This window comes from Perognathus longimembris, chromosome 7 (assembly GCF_023159225.1).
Source record: "Perognathus longimembris pacificus isolate PPM17 chromosome 7, ASM2315922v1, whole genome shotgun sequence".
NCBI lineage: Eukaryota > Metazoa > Chordata > Mammalia > Rodentia > Heteromyidae > Perognathus > Perognathus longimembris.
Window position 1 is genome coordinate 7,655,110 of NC_063167.1, and position 13,493 is coordinate 7,668,602.

Consider the following 13,493-nt stretch of genomic DNA (forward strand, 5'->3'; position numbering starts at 1 on the left):
GGGTGAGATGGTCTCTCCAATAAACCTCTTTTTCCTGTTTTTTCTTCTTTCTTTTTTTTTTTTTTTTTTTTTTTTTTTTTTTTAAGAGTCTCACAGACTTTCCTGCCTGGGCTGGCTTCAAACCATGATCCGCAGATCTCAGCCTCCTGACTGCAGGCATGAGCCACTGGCGCCTGGCAAGAGGTGGAGCAAGAGTTGGAGTAGTGATTAAGCACTGGTGTGTTCTTGGTGAGCACTCGTGAATAGTGTTTCTCTATAAACATTTGATATTTACTGAACGTATGTCTTACTTCCTGTTTCCTGTAGGCTGGGAGCCATTTATTGAGCCATGGCCGTGCTCTGTATCCTGGCAACAGCAGGCAGCTAGTCGTCTCCATCCCCGGCGACTGAAGCTAGAGGCCAAGGCCAAACCCCGTTTGGATATCAATATCACTTCTGTGTTGATTGGTAAGTGGAAGTTGCCTGTTTCAAAATGGTTCTTTTCTGTACACAATCCCTTGGTTTCACAGATGATATTAGGTAAGCAAATGCTTGGCCCTATGCCAACATCATCAATCATCATTGTTTCTTTCCCAGTGCACCCTAACCTAGCCTCAGGAATCTTTTCAACCCCCTTTTTTTGACATCCCATGCCAGTGCTCCAAAAGTTGAGACTCCTTTTGAACCATAAGTGGCTCTGCTTCACTTTCTCCTCATAGTGCCTGGATTCTGGGGGTCACTGAATGCCCTGGAAGCAAGTTGACATTTACTTCTCTCAGGCTAGTCACAGTGGTTCTTTCTGGTATGGTTTTGACTGCGTCTTCATGGCAGAGTCAGAGTAAGTTGTTTGTGTTGTTTTCTACCAATGCCATACTTACTTAACTCTGGAAATGACTTGTCTAAGAGGTACCAGACTCATGGGGTTATGTTCTGAAAGTTTTTGTGGTTACCTTGAGATGTGCATTCCTGAGTTTGATGGTGAAAAAGATTCTAATGTCCCTGTTTCTGTTGTCTAAAAGCAGATTAGCATTCTTGTACTCTCAGATAGCATGGCCACTTGCTATGAACACTTACTGTCAGTTTGGTGTGGTGATCTGCATAACTTGGTTTTAGTAATAAAGTCATCTGTGAGTGGTAGCACACAACCAGGGCAAACAGTGACCTCAGTGTATGTTCATTGAGGCTGTTAGAATAGTGCTGCTTTATCCTTATCTGAACAAAGGGAAGAGTGGATAGGTTTTTGGTCTCCAGTATTTAAAACCACTGTTTTAAATAACCAAATTTCATCCATCAGTTTGCTTTGATACTAATATTACCATGATCATCACATGTGGTGGTTAATGTTTGTAATCCTCACACTTGGGAGACTGAGACTAGAGAATTGAGTGTTTGAGGGTAGCCTGGACTACATAGCAAGACCATGTCTCAAAAAAAAAAAAAGTAAAAGCAAAATATAAGCAAATAAGAATTACCTAACTAACAGTAAATTAACCTTATGATTCCTCTAGATTGTATTAATTTGACTACTTTTTTTCTCATGATTTGCTAATCTGAATTAGATAATTTTGTTAGTCTTGCTGTTAAACTCTTGATTATTGGAGGTTTTTGGAAGTCTACCAAAATTATCTTACATTTGCAATCCCAGCGGCTGAGGTTAGGAGGATTATAACTTTGAGGCCAGCCTGGGCTACATAGGAAGTTCCAGGCAAGGCTGGGCTATATAGTGAAATTTTGTCTCAGAAAACCAAAAAATCAAAAAACAAGAAAACAAGAGCTTACCTCAGCAGTATTTTTTGTTCTTATTTCTGGTGAAGATTTGATAGAAACTTAAACATATAGGCTAGAAGACTTTTTTCAATCCTTGGTAAAACTTTTATTTTTTTAATCCCAATTTCTTATTTCTAATAGTGTTCTGAAACCCATAAATATTGCTTAGTGTTTAAATAAATCTTATTTCTGTGGCATGTATTGGGATTGAAACTGGAAACCACTCATTCTTGTTCCAAGTGTAAAAGATCTTCACTCAGGTGTGGTATATCAGAATTATTTTCTTAACCTGCTGTTCCCCTTACAGTTCTTTCCAAAAATAAATCTGCTCATGGAAAATTGCAGCTGGATTTCAGCCTCCTGGGTTTAATTATTCATTAGAAGCTTTCTGACTGATCTCTCAGTTTCCAAACCTTTTCCCTTGGCATAGTGTACTATGTTCTTCACAAACTAAGTCAGTCTCTTTTCTAGATTTCTCTGCATTGTCTCCACTCAGTATGTTGTAAAGTTACACTGGACATGCACTTTTTCTTTTTTTGGTTGTGGGGATCGAACTCTGGGCCTGGGCACTGTCTCTGAGCAATTCCGCTCAAGGCCAGAACTCTACCACTTGAGCCACAGTGCCACTTCCAGCTTTTTGGTGGTTACTTGGAGATAAGAATCTCATGGACTTTCCTGCCCAGGCTGGAACCACAATCCTCAGATCTCAACCCCATGAATAGCTAGGATTGTAGGCATGAGCCACCAGCACGGGCTGGACATACACTTTCATGTCCATAGAATCCTTGCCTATGTGAGTCTCTCTACCTAGAACGTTACTTCATTCTCTCCCCCCCCACCCTTTTCATTTGTGCTGTTCTTGGGGCTTGAGTTCAGGGCCTGGGCACTATCTTTTAGTTTTTTCTTTGCTCAATGCTAGCATTCTGTCACTTGAGCTATAGCTCTACTTCTAGATTTTTTGTGGTTAATTGGGGACAAGTCTCATAGACATTCCTGTCTACGTTGGCTTTGAACTTTGATCCTTAGATCCTAGTCTCCTGAGTAGCTCAGATTAAGGCATGAGCCACTTGTGTCTAGCTTGTCATTCCATTCTTAATCTCATTGGCAATTGCTAAACTATTCATTCTTTCAGACTCAGAACAAAGATTTGAATCTTTACCTCTCTGAAGTCTTCTCTGGACTTTGGTATATATTCCTCCACTTTTGCCAAAGCAGTGAATCTTCTGTGCCACTGGGCATTTTATTTACATCTTTGTTTTAGCGCCATTTATGTTTGCTTTTGTGGTGGTTGTTTTTGTTTTTAATAATTACTTATTTACTGTCAAAGTGATGTACAGAGGGGTTACAGTTTAATACATAAGGCCGTGGGTACATTTCTTGTACAATTTGTTACCTCCTCTCTTATTTCCCCCTTCCTCCCTTCCCCCACCTTTCCCCCCATGAGTTGTTCAGTTGGTTTACACCAAATAGTTTTGTAAGTATTGCTTTTGGAGTTGTTTGTCTTTTTATCCTTTGTCTTTCGATTTTGATATTCCCTTTCCCTTCCCTAGTTCTAATACCAGTATATACAGTATGCAGTATACTCAGATGAGATACAGTGATAGCGCGGGGACAACCACGGGAAGGGGATACAAGAGGATCATCAACAAAAACAAAGCTACAGTTTCACATGGCATGTTGAAAGTAATTACAACGGTGATATAACACTTGTCTCTTCCATGTACATTGGAATTTCTCCAGGGCATACACCATCTCAGCATCAACCATAGTCCTAGCATATAAGGAGCACTCAAGAAAAGCTTATATTGCTGAATGGAAATTACTTGATATGAACTCTCAAAGTTTTCTACTTCTCTGCTTACTATCTTTGTGGATTTTTTTCTTCTTCTTCTGTAGACCAGTATATAAGTACCAAGGAATCATGGATGGCAGATTACTGTAAAGAAGACAAAGAAATGGATTCTACTAAGTCAGAAGACTGGATGGGCTCTTCAGTGGATCCTCCATGCTTTGGACAAAGTAAGATTTTTACCTGCCTATGTCTGTCTGAATCACTATTAACCACAATACAATGCTTCACTGAGAAATTCAGATAGGTCTGCCATTCTTCATGGAAAAATCTATGGGAAATTATGGCTTGTCTTCTATCGTTCTTTCTAGTCTTTGCAATAGACAGTTTTCTGGCACAATCTACTGAATTTTTAATGTGGGCTGTAATTCCACCTGTGTTGGGAAGAATGGATCTGCAACACGAAATTCCTAAAATTTGGTGTCGTTGGAAATGAGCTGGTACACTGAGACTGTCAGGATAAGCTGTTGCTTGGTCTGTGTTTTTCTCAGCAGAACAATGGTTTTTCCAGTTAATGGGATTTAAAAAAAACTAGATTTTAAAGACATCTTTTCTAACATCTAAAGCTAGTGATAGAAGGTTTGTATGTATTCTTGAAAAGAGAGAGGACAGGATCCCAAGTGGAAAAACATTTTTAAAAGAGAGGCCCTGTATTGTTCATATAGTATAAAAGGATTGAATGCCCAGCCTTTTGAGAAAAGAGGAGTCAGTTTGTTCTCCAGTTTGTTCCATTGATGATGTTTTCTTTCCTTATTTAGTGCCTTACCATGGAGCTCTGTTTTCCTCAGAACTGGGGAGACTGTGATGGACAACTGCATGGTCTTAGTTGTTCCACAAGCCATTGTTATCCAAATTCAACTCAGCCCCAACTCTTTCAGTGTGGTTTCTTTGGGGAGGCTTGGCCGGACTTCACATAGCTCATGAATACTTAAATATTCCATCTGGTCTGCAAACATGTCATGGGAAAATAGGTTTTCTTAGTGTCTAAAGTATTTGTTCTGGTTCGGCTCTCCTCAGGGTGTATACTCAAACCCTCTGTACTTTTAGTAGGGAAGAAAGAAATATCAGCTGTGCTTGTTCTGTGTCTTCCCAGGCTGTTCTGAGTCTTGAGGTCGTTGCTTAGGAGCCAGGGCCTTTCAGCTCTGGTTCCTACTCCAGTCTTCCCTGTTTGTGTGTCAAGAAACCTAGCAATCTACCCAGAAAATGCTAAATGATTTTTGTGATATGTAATATGTCCAAGAGAGTGTTTCTGAAAATGTTATTTATACAGAGGGATCTTGGGTAAGAAGTCTGTGCCAACACCAGGAAGATTTGATCTTTAGGAAGGGAATAAAGGACATCCTCCCTTCCCCCTCCCAATCTTCTGTAGTTAATAAGCTGCCTAGTCTATGTATAATACCAGTGCTAAATAAAAGCTTTCTTTTACCCATACAAAATTTTATGGCTATTTAGGTGTGACACATTTTTTTAATCACATATAATTGAATATGCCTAAATTTCTAGGTGTCTTTGTTTCTGGAAATTCTAGGACAGTATTCTTTGCATAGGCCAGGATTAAAATTTTTTAATAGGTCCACCAAAGTGTCTATTGGTTTCAACCTTGTGGAACTGATCATAGACTTTTAGGTCTTATTTGAATATTTAGTCATATTCCCTCCCAAATTGTTCTTCTTTTTCAAACCAACCTCTTGAGTAGCCCTTAGTATGAAACTTAGCCTAAGGAACTGCTGATTTCTCATGTGTGCTGTTTCTTTAGCAGGAAAAGTTTCACTTTGATGTAATTGTGGGCCTATTTTAGAAAAGCTGAGATTCTCTGGGTAAATCTGGATGGCATGAACTTCATTTAATGGGTTACTTTTACATTCTAAATCACTATAAAAATATCAAACTCAGAATGTGAGAAAGTTCATGTTCAACATAAAACTTAAACAGTATGATGAGATAAATCCTTAGAGATCATTTAATGGAACCCAGACTGACTCTTCCCCAAGTGTGCGTGGCCCTGGACCAGGCTTCTACTGCTACTACATTTTCCACCTGGAATGGAATAGCCTCCCTTAAAAACCATACTGATGGGTTTCTGTAGCTTTTCTGTGCCAGTTAAGAACATGCTTTTAAATTAAAAAATACTCAGAAGGCTAGTTATTCTGCTGTAGAGAATGTTTAATATGTTTTGAAAAAGAGCAGCATGCTGCTTTGGCACAGCCGTCATAAAGCTAGTATTAAAAAAAAAGTGCTCATTTTGTTAAGAACGTTCTCTGCTCTTAGTAAGAACAGGAAGAATCATCCTGTACCTGCATGATGCTTGCTATTTTTGTAATGTTCTCTATTTGTGCATATTGTTTGGAGGTGAATCTTATTCACCATATTTATTCGTACCCTCTAACTTTGTCTCTCCTGTCTACCAGGCCTTCCCCTTGTCTACCTTAGAACTAGGAGTACAGCCAGTCTGACTAACCTAGAGCACCAGATCTATGCTAGAGGTACAGTATAGCCAAGCGAGGGCTTGCTTCATTTTCTTGCTTTAAGAACTGCCTTGAATGTCAATTATTTATGTTGATCAGAACTGAATGGGAACATAGCATGAAAGAACACTTTGAACTAATGAATAGAGTGGCACTTTATTATATCAGAAGAGTTGTACTTCATTGTCTGTCTTCTATCTTTCTTAATTTTGTAAATTGAGTAAACTCTACAGTATATGGTGCAGAAATGCCAAAGCCTGTTAAATAAAGCAAGCAGATGGAAGAGCATCGTCGTCTCTACAAGTGCTGCTAATTCTCTATGTCTTGGCTTCCAGAACACCTAGTGAGCATTTATTCTCACAGGGTTGCAGGGGGCCTATAAAATAGGAGGAATAATACGGGCATAGAACTAAGGAAAAGTTTCCCAGTAAATAACTGGTAGTGTTAATTTCTTTAGGTATGCATTTAAGAACCTAAGCAACAGAGAAAAAGTCCTCAGGGCAGGTATAATCTCATAGGAGAATATAGTCTTTCTAAGATGGGTGGATTGTAGTCCAATGCTAATCCCAGGCCAAAAAAAAAGGTGAGAAGACTATATCTGAAAAGTGACTAAAGACTGGAGGGCTGGGGGTTTAAGTGGTAGAGTGCCAGCCTGCCAAGTGCAAGGCTCTGCATTCAAACTCCACTACAAAAAGGTAGAGTGGGGGGTTTAAAAGTTTTTTCTATTCCTTACCCTTTAGGGTTCCTTGAGAGTTTGACTGGTAATGATTGGGGAACTACAATGCCAAGGTGCTCATGTCTTCTTTTGTTTTATAGAGCACCATTTAATCTGAGTGATTAATGTTTGTCTTTGACCGGTTTGGATCATGACTCATGATCTATTCTATATAAAAAAGGCATTTGAACCCAATATGGTGGCATATACCTATAGTCCCAACACTTGGGAGGCTAATGCAGGAGGATTGTGAGTTTAGTACCAGCTTGGGCACCATAGTATGAGCTTGTATTAAAAAACAAAACAAACATATAATTACTACAATAGCATGTTAGTATCCTTCTATGCCAGGTTTGTTTTTGTTTTTCCTGGAAGCTATTACTGGGTTAGATCTTTGAGGGAAGGCTCTCATCTTCATTTATTCATGAATGTATACCTGAGCTTTTCTGTATGTTTCTGCTGCAGCAGACCTGGGGGTTTATGGACTTATGATTTACGAGCCAGATCCTTTCTGATAGAATGAGCGGCTCTATAGCGTGTAACTTATATTGTTATAGTTGGCAAACTACGCAAGGAAACAAGTCCAAATGGTAGGAATTTCCTCAGCTGGAGCCATTTGAGGCTGAACTATTTTGTGAAAGAACTTTAGGTTAATCTCAACTCATAGATATACTAAATTTGGTTACTGAAGGCAGATTTTTTTTAGACATCAGGAGATAATGCTGCCTTTGATTGAATTGGGAATTTTCTCTTTGACATGGATCAAAACCACCAAGGAACCTGTTTATTTGAATCCTGGTGCAGGTAAATGTCAGTGTTGTTCCCTGATGTTTGGTCTGGATTCATGTGCGTGGCCTGTAGTTTCCTCCTCAGAAAAGTGGGTTACATCTCTGAGCAGATGTGCTGCTACATCTGGTCAACACAGAGAGCTCGGGGGCCTGAACAATATGTTGCCATGCTCTGAAATTCCAAAGCTGTGTGCTTATGGATCCCCTTGTGTGGATTCCTGCAAACAAAGTGACCAAAGCTACCTGGTACCTGTTCTTTTTAAATCGTTTGCAAATGGAGGCTGGAAATGTCTCCCCCAGTGGATGTGAAGGGACATCTGGCCCCTTTCTTCCTGGCCTTTAGTACTTTGCTCCCATGGCAGGCATTGCTTTCTATAGTGCTGCAACAATACTGTTTACCCAGTGGACTACTCATGGATGGTTTACTCCCCACTTAGCTACTCCTTCATTTTCTAGTTGATGAGCATGACTTTGTGAGACTATTAGGCATAGTGCTGGGGAGATTTCCTGGGGAAGTGTTCCCACAAAAATGTAGGGGATCGCTCACCTTCATAGCCTTTGACTGGTGGTACTAGTAGAACTTACTGTCAATGTCACGATGCAAAAGCAGAAGAGAAAACCACTGACAAAAGGTAGAGACGACCACCGCAGGACAGGTCCCCCGTTGCCTTTGCATTTTGTCAGTGGGCAGCATGGTGCCCTGTAGGCCGACCCCTGCTTTGCCCCAGTGCCCTCCCTTGTCAGTGTTTACCGCCTGTCATTTTTTTTGCCCTAGTCCAGACCATTCACCTCACAATCTTTCTCATGTAGTCTTTGTGCTTTCAGGTTGGACACAGAGTGAAACAAGGCTGGGCGCTGGGGCCCAGTGTGGTTGGTAGTGGCTGTGTGTTGTGCCACCATCCAGGAGCCTTCCTACTTGGTGTTGCCTCTGTCTCCTACTTGCTTTGGGTAGCATTGGGGGTGACATAAGCACTCAGCCAGAAGGATCTGTGAATTAGTCTGGAGGTATCCCAGGCACCAGAGAGCCTTCTTTAGATTTCTTGCAGAGTTTATAATTAAGTCACCTTTTTCTGGAGTTTGGTTGCTTATAGGTTTTTATTAGTTCTCTTTTCTCTGCAGTTTCCAGGTCTGGACTGGTTTGTGAAGCCATGCCATGTATTATGTTCTCTTGTAGCTCGTATAGTGGTTCCCCTTATTGTGCTAGATGCGATGCCTGTGCTAGAAAATGAACAAAACTTTCATTTAAGAAGACTTGGGATAGTATATCCCTGATTTTCCAAAGAGAAAAATCAAGCTGTCATCCTAAGAGAATGACAAAGGATTTTTTTCAATTAATATGCGTTCTATAAAAAGAAGCTTCCTTAAGGAAAGACTTTTTGGAAAAACTAAGCATGTGTGGTACATCACGCTACAGTTTGGGTTATCTATTTAGAGTATATTTCTTGAAAGTTGTAGTCCATTTCAGTGTCTTTCTTGTTCTAGCCAGACCAAGTCTGGATGCCCTTTTCTGAGTAGTAAGACCTATGGGAGCTGTGGGAGACATGAGGTCTGGTTCTGTGGAGAACAGATGCCCCACAGCAGCTAGCAAATGCATGGAGCTTTCACGTGCTCTGCTCACTGACCTGTGGTTCTTCACTCTCTTGCCTCTGCCTTCAGCCCCTTTGCACAAGAGTCAGCAGTGAGCTCTGTCCACAGTCAGAGGGAGGGTCTCTGCCATGCAGATGGAGGCAGAGGTTATTAATAGTCTTATTCTGTTTCTCATAGCAGAGGTGAAAACCCCCAAACGCCGGCAGCCCTTTGTCCCCTTTGCTCTGAGGAACCACACCGGCTGTACGCTGTGGTTTGCCACGCTGACCACCACACCCACCAGGTAAGGATCACTCAGCCTGTCATCCGGAGCCATCTCTGTCACCAGAGCAAGATGGCCTTTGTGTCACTAGAGCAAGGTGGCCTTTGTTGCGGCCCCTGGGATTGTAATTGAATCAATAATTTGTCTTTTTTACTGAGACAGATGGGAATTTCTGATTCTGTGAAAAATCCAGTCAGAGAAGTTGGTCCTCTGTGTGAATCAGTCAAGTTGTCATTTTGATGCCACTCTGTTAGGCTCAAAGTAGAAGTGTGAAGAAAAGTCATCCAGTCTCTGTCCCCCAGTCTCTCTCTCTCTCTCTTTTTTAAAGCTACATGTAGTTGTTAAACATTTTATATTTTTCTTCTAAGACAGTTGTGTCCTCCATCCTTCATCACACCTAAAAAATACTTTGCTTTCTAAAACACACTGAAACTCCAAATGAGTTTGCCTGAGCCAAATGAAAACCTTTTTTGATCTTGGCTCAACATTCCAAATACCCAGTTACCTTCCCAGCTTGAGCATGGGAACATGAAACAAGTAACAGAATCAGCTGATTTGAAACCTCATTTCACCTGCCTCCACCAAGCTTGATTGCTGTGGAAGAGAACTACTTCTGTTCAACAGCAGGTCCAAGAAACTGGCTAGTCACTCAAAGGTTCCTTTAGAAAGTCATGCTCTAATTTACACATGCCACACTGCCTGATGGAGGTAAGTGACTGGGTAGGGACAACTGCCAGCTAGTTCTTCTTAAGACAAAAAAATTAGCTGGGCACTGGTAGCTCACGTCTGTAATCCTAGCTACTCAGGAGGATGAGATCTGAGGATTGCAATTTGAAGTCGACTTGGTCAAGAAAGTCTGTGAAACTCCAATTAACCAGAAGTGGAGCTGTGGCTCAAAGTTGTAGAGCACCAACCTTGAGCAAAAATGCTCAGGGACAGCGTCCAGGCCCTGAGTTCAAGCCTCACAATGACCACTACCACCACCAACAAAAAAGTTGGAGCAGGGGAGAGATAAGGTCTTGCTATATAGCTCCTTGAACTCAAGATGCTCTGATTCAACCTTTTGAGTGTTAGCGTTACAGGTGCGCATGACCATGCCTAGTACTAGCTCCCAGCTATTTCTAAAACTTGTAGTAAGTTGTAACTAATTATAAAATAACACTCGCTGGCCTCTTAGGTGCTGTACATCTGTTCTAAGGGGAGTCTCTGCTCCTCACACAGAGCTCTTGTGAGGAGAATGAATAAGACATAGTTGGTTATTAGTATGTGATTTGCTATTAGGGCGGCACTGTCTCACAGTGGGAGTCCAGGGATGGTTCCAGAAGGGAATGGAGCATTTCTGGATGATACACACAATGTTAGTGAGTGGCGAGAAGTCCTCACCGGTGAAGAGATTCCCTTTGAATTTGAAGCCAGAGGGAAGTTACGGCACAGGTAACAAACATATTATTGTTTATTATTTCTCTTTAAAAGTTAAAATGGGGGCTGGGGATATGGCCTAGTGGCAAGAGAGCTTGCCTCGTATACATGAGGCCCTGGGTTCGATTCCCCAGCACCACATATACAGAAAACGGCCAGAAGTGGCGCTGTGGCTCAAGTGGCAGAGTGCTAGCCTTGAGCAAAAAGGAAGCCAGGGACAGTGCTCAGGCCCTGAGTCCAAGGCCCAGGGCTGCCCCCCCCCCCAAAAAAAAGGTTAAAATGGAAAAATTATTCCTTATATTTTGCCTTTTCACTTATTAATGATGTCAATGATTTATTAGTAAAAGGTGTTTTGGAGATTGCTGTTACTTTTAAAAAATGTAAGCTGTCTTATTATCTTGGGGAAAAGAATTATTTCCATTATCCATTCATGTAATATGTGAGGAGATGAGCTGTGTGCTTTGCAAAACACATAGACACATGGCGACACTCAGATTTATTACATCCTGGCCTAGTATATGTGATGCAGAAGTGACATGTTCTCCAAGGTTCTCAAAGCATGTTAACTCAAACCTAAAGTGCATTTGCACCATATATCACTTGTAGTAGGTGGATAATCTCCAGAAACAGAATCCATTATGGTAAGACAGAAATTCTGATCCAACTGCCAGGAGCTGGTGGCTCACGCCTGTAATCCTAGCTACTCAGGAGGCTGAGCTCTGAGGATCACACAGCCTGGACAGGAAAGTCTGTGAGACTCTCTCTTTCTCTCTTTCTCTCTCTCTCTCTGACCCAAATAAGTATGAAAACAACTCACAGGCTGATGCTGAAATAGCCCGCCAAGGGGATAAGACATTTTATGTCTGGTAACTGAGACTGTAAGATGTCTAATAAAGTGTCTCATTATTTGCAAATATTTTTTAAGTGGAAGGACTGTCTCGTGGTGTGACTAGGTTAAGACTTGGAAGACAGGTAGGTGAAGAGTTTAGAGTGGGAGCTTCTGATTGCTTTCAGGTTGAACTGGAATGAAGAGATTGATTTCTGCCTTATACAGTTACATGCTGCTCTCATGGTGCTGAAGTCTTTGTAAGCCTCTCCCACGCTAGGTACTTCTGCAAGGTTTATGAGTGTGTGGGTTTCTGGGTTTTACGGGGAAAAAAAATGCTAAAAGTAAAAATCCTGTTCTGGGGATGTAGCTTTGTGGTAGAGTGCTTGCCTAGTATATTCAAGGCCCCAGGTTCCAGCCCCAGCACAGGACTGGGGAGCAACTTTGTTCTAGTCTAGGGACATGTTCCTAGAGGCCACTTTAGGCAGCATTGTCTTTTCCTTCCACATAGTTTACGGTTCTTGGACAGCCACAGGGCTGAATTCAGTGTCTCTCAATAAGCACTGCCTCTCTCTGGAAAGAGCTTGACTTCCCTAGTTATTTCTGCTTTACGTGCTCTGTAACCCACTTCAGGTCCCACTGTTGTGCTTGCATTCATCAACATCAATGGCTCTTCTGGCAAATTCTCCCTTGGCAATCTGTACCCACTCCATGCCTTTCTTCCCTACCCCCCGACTTTCCTGTCAGATTCAAATTCAGTTCCTTGTTTTAGGCTTCTGGCTTGAATTAGGCAAAATCTAAAATAGAATTAAATGTGCAATTTCCTCCTTTTCCTTCTGTTCTGCCCAATGCCTTCTGCTCCAATTTCAGCTCGGAAACTGAGGGTTCTGTCTTGTTTACCAGTCTCTAGTCAAGTAGAGCTGAAGCCAAACTACTGAATGTGGCTCTGAGAGAAGTAGGATATTCAACAGAGCAAACCAGAAGGAAACTTTACATATGTACCCATGCATGTGTTTATGTATTTATGCATGGATGTATGTAGTGTGGCTGTATAATTCAATTGCTGGCAAATTTTCACCACTGCACTGGAATGGTTTCTCTGAGACCATTAGTTTATGAAGGTTGGGGCGGGAACTGTAAGGGGCAAACCTACAAGCATACAGGATTTCATGGCATGTACATGAGAGGGCAAGTTGTCCTCCTTCCTCGGGCTCTCCAGACCTTTCAGTTTGGGCCACAAACAAAGTCCAGTTCAGCTATTCTCTTGATTTTTCCCTATATTAGGTAATCACCAAACAATTTAGCTGACTGGCTTTTTATATCATATAGTTAAGCAGATTGGAGTCTTTGTTCTGTTTTCCTTCCTTTTCAACAGTGTGATTGATTTCCCTGTCTGTGTGCTTCCCGACAGACACACCCATGACTTACGGATCCATCAGCTACAAGTGAGAGTAAATGGCTGGGAGCAAGTGAGCCCAGTGTCTGTGGACAAAGTTGGGACCTTTTTCCGTTATGCAGCACCAGACAAAAATTCATCTTCCTCTACAGTGAGTAGCTGTGGAATGGGTGATAAATTATACAGTTGTGTTGTGGTCTCACCCACTATGAGCCAGGCTGTGAAATAGTTACATCTGTAATAATTTTGCCTAAGTGAAGTTTTCTTACTTTTTTTTAAGCTTCTGCTTAAGAAAAGCAGAAAAAGGACAAAGAAAGCTTCAGATTATATTGCCTTAGCCATAGGCATCCATATGTACACATACCAGACAGTGGTTAATTTCAGTGGAAGACAGATACAATATTGGCAACACAGCAGCTTACCTACTCAGGTAATAATTA

General features: G+C 41.4%; 1 protein-coding gene across 6 annotated transcripts in view; it reads left to right on the forward strand.

Moving 5' to 3' along the window:
- Positions 1–13,493, forward strand: part of Vps13d (vacuolar protein sorting 13 homolog D) — a 234,902-nt gene that overhangs the window by 82,982 nt on the left and 138,427 nt on the right. For 3 of the 6 annotated variants that reach the window (XM_048350254.1, XM_048350255.1, XM_048350261.1), the window contains 6 exons: positions 307–447; positions 3,643–3,765; positions 6,004–6,078; positions 9,328–9,433; positions 10,694–10,846; positions 13,069–13,204. In XM_048350254.1, the coding sequence (XP_048206211.1) occupies positions 307–447; positions 3,643–3,765; positions 6,004–6,078; positions 9,328–9,433; positions 10,694–10,846; positions 13,069–13,204 (734 nt within the window). The remainder of the gene's footprint in view (positions 1–306; positions 448–3,642; positions 3,766–6,003; positions 6,079–9,327; positions 9,434–10,693; positions 10,847–13,068; positions 13,205–13,493) is intronic. The other 3 variants (XM_048350256.1, XM_048350259.1, XM_048350260.1) reach the window with 3 other exon arrangements.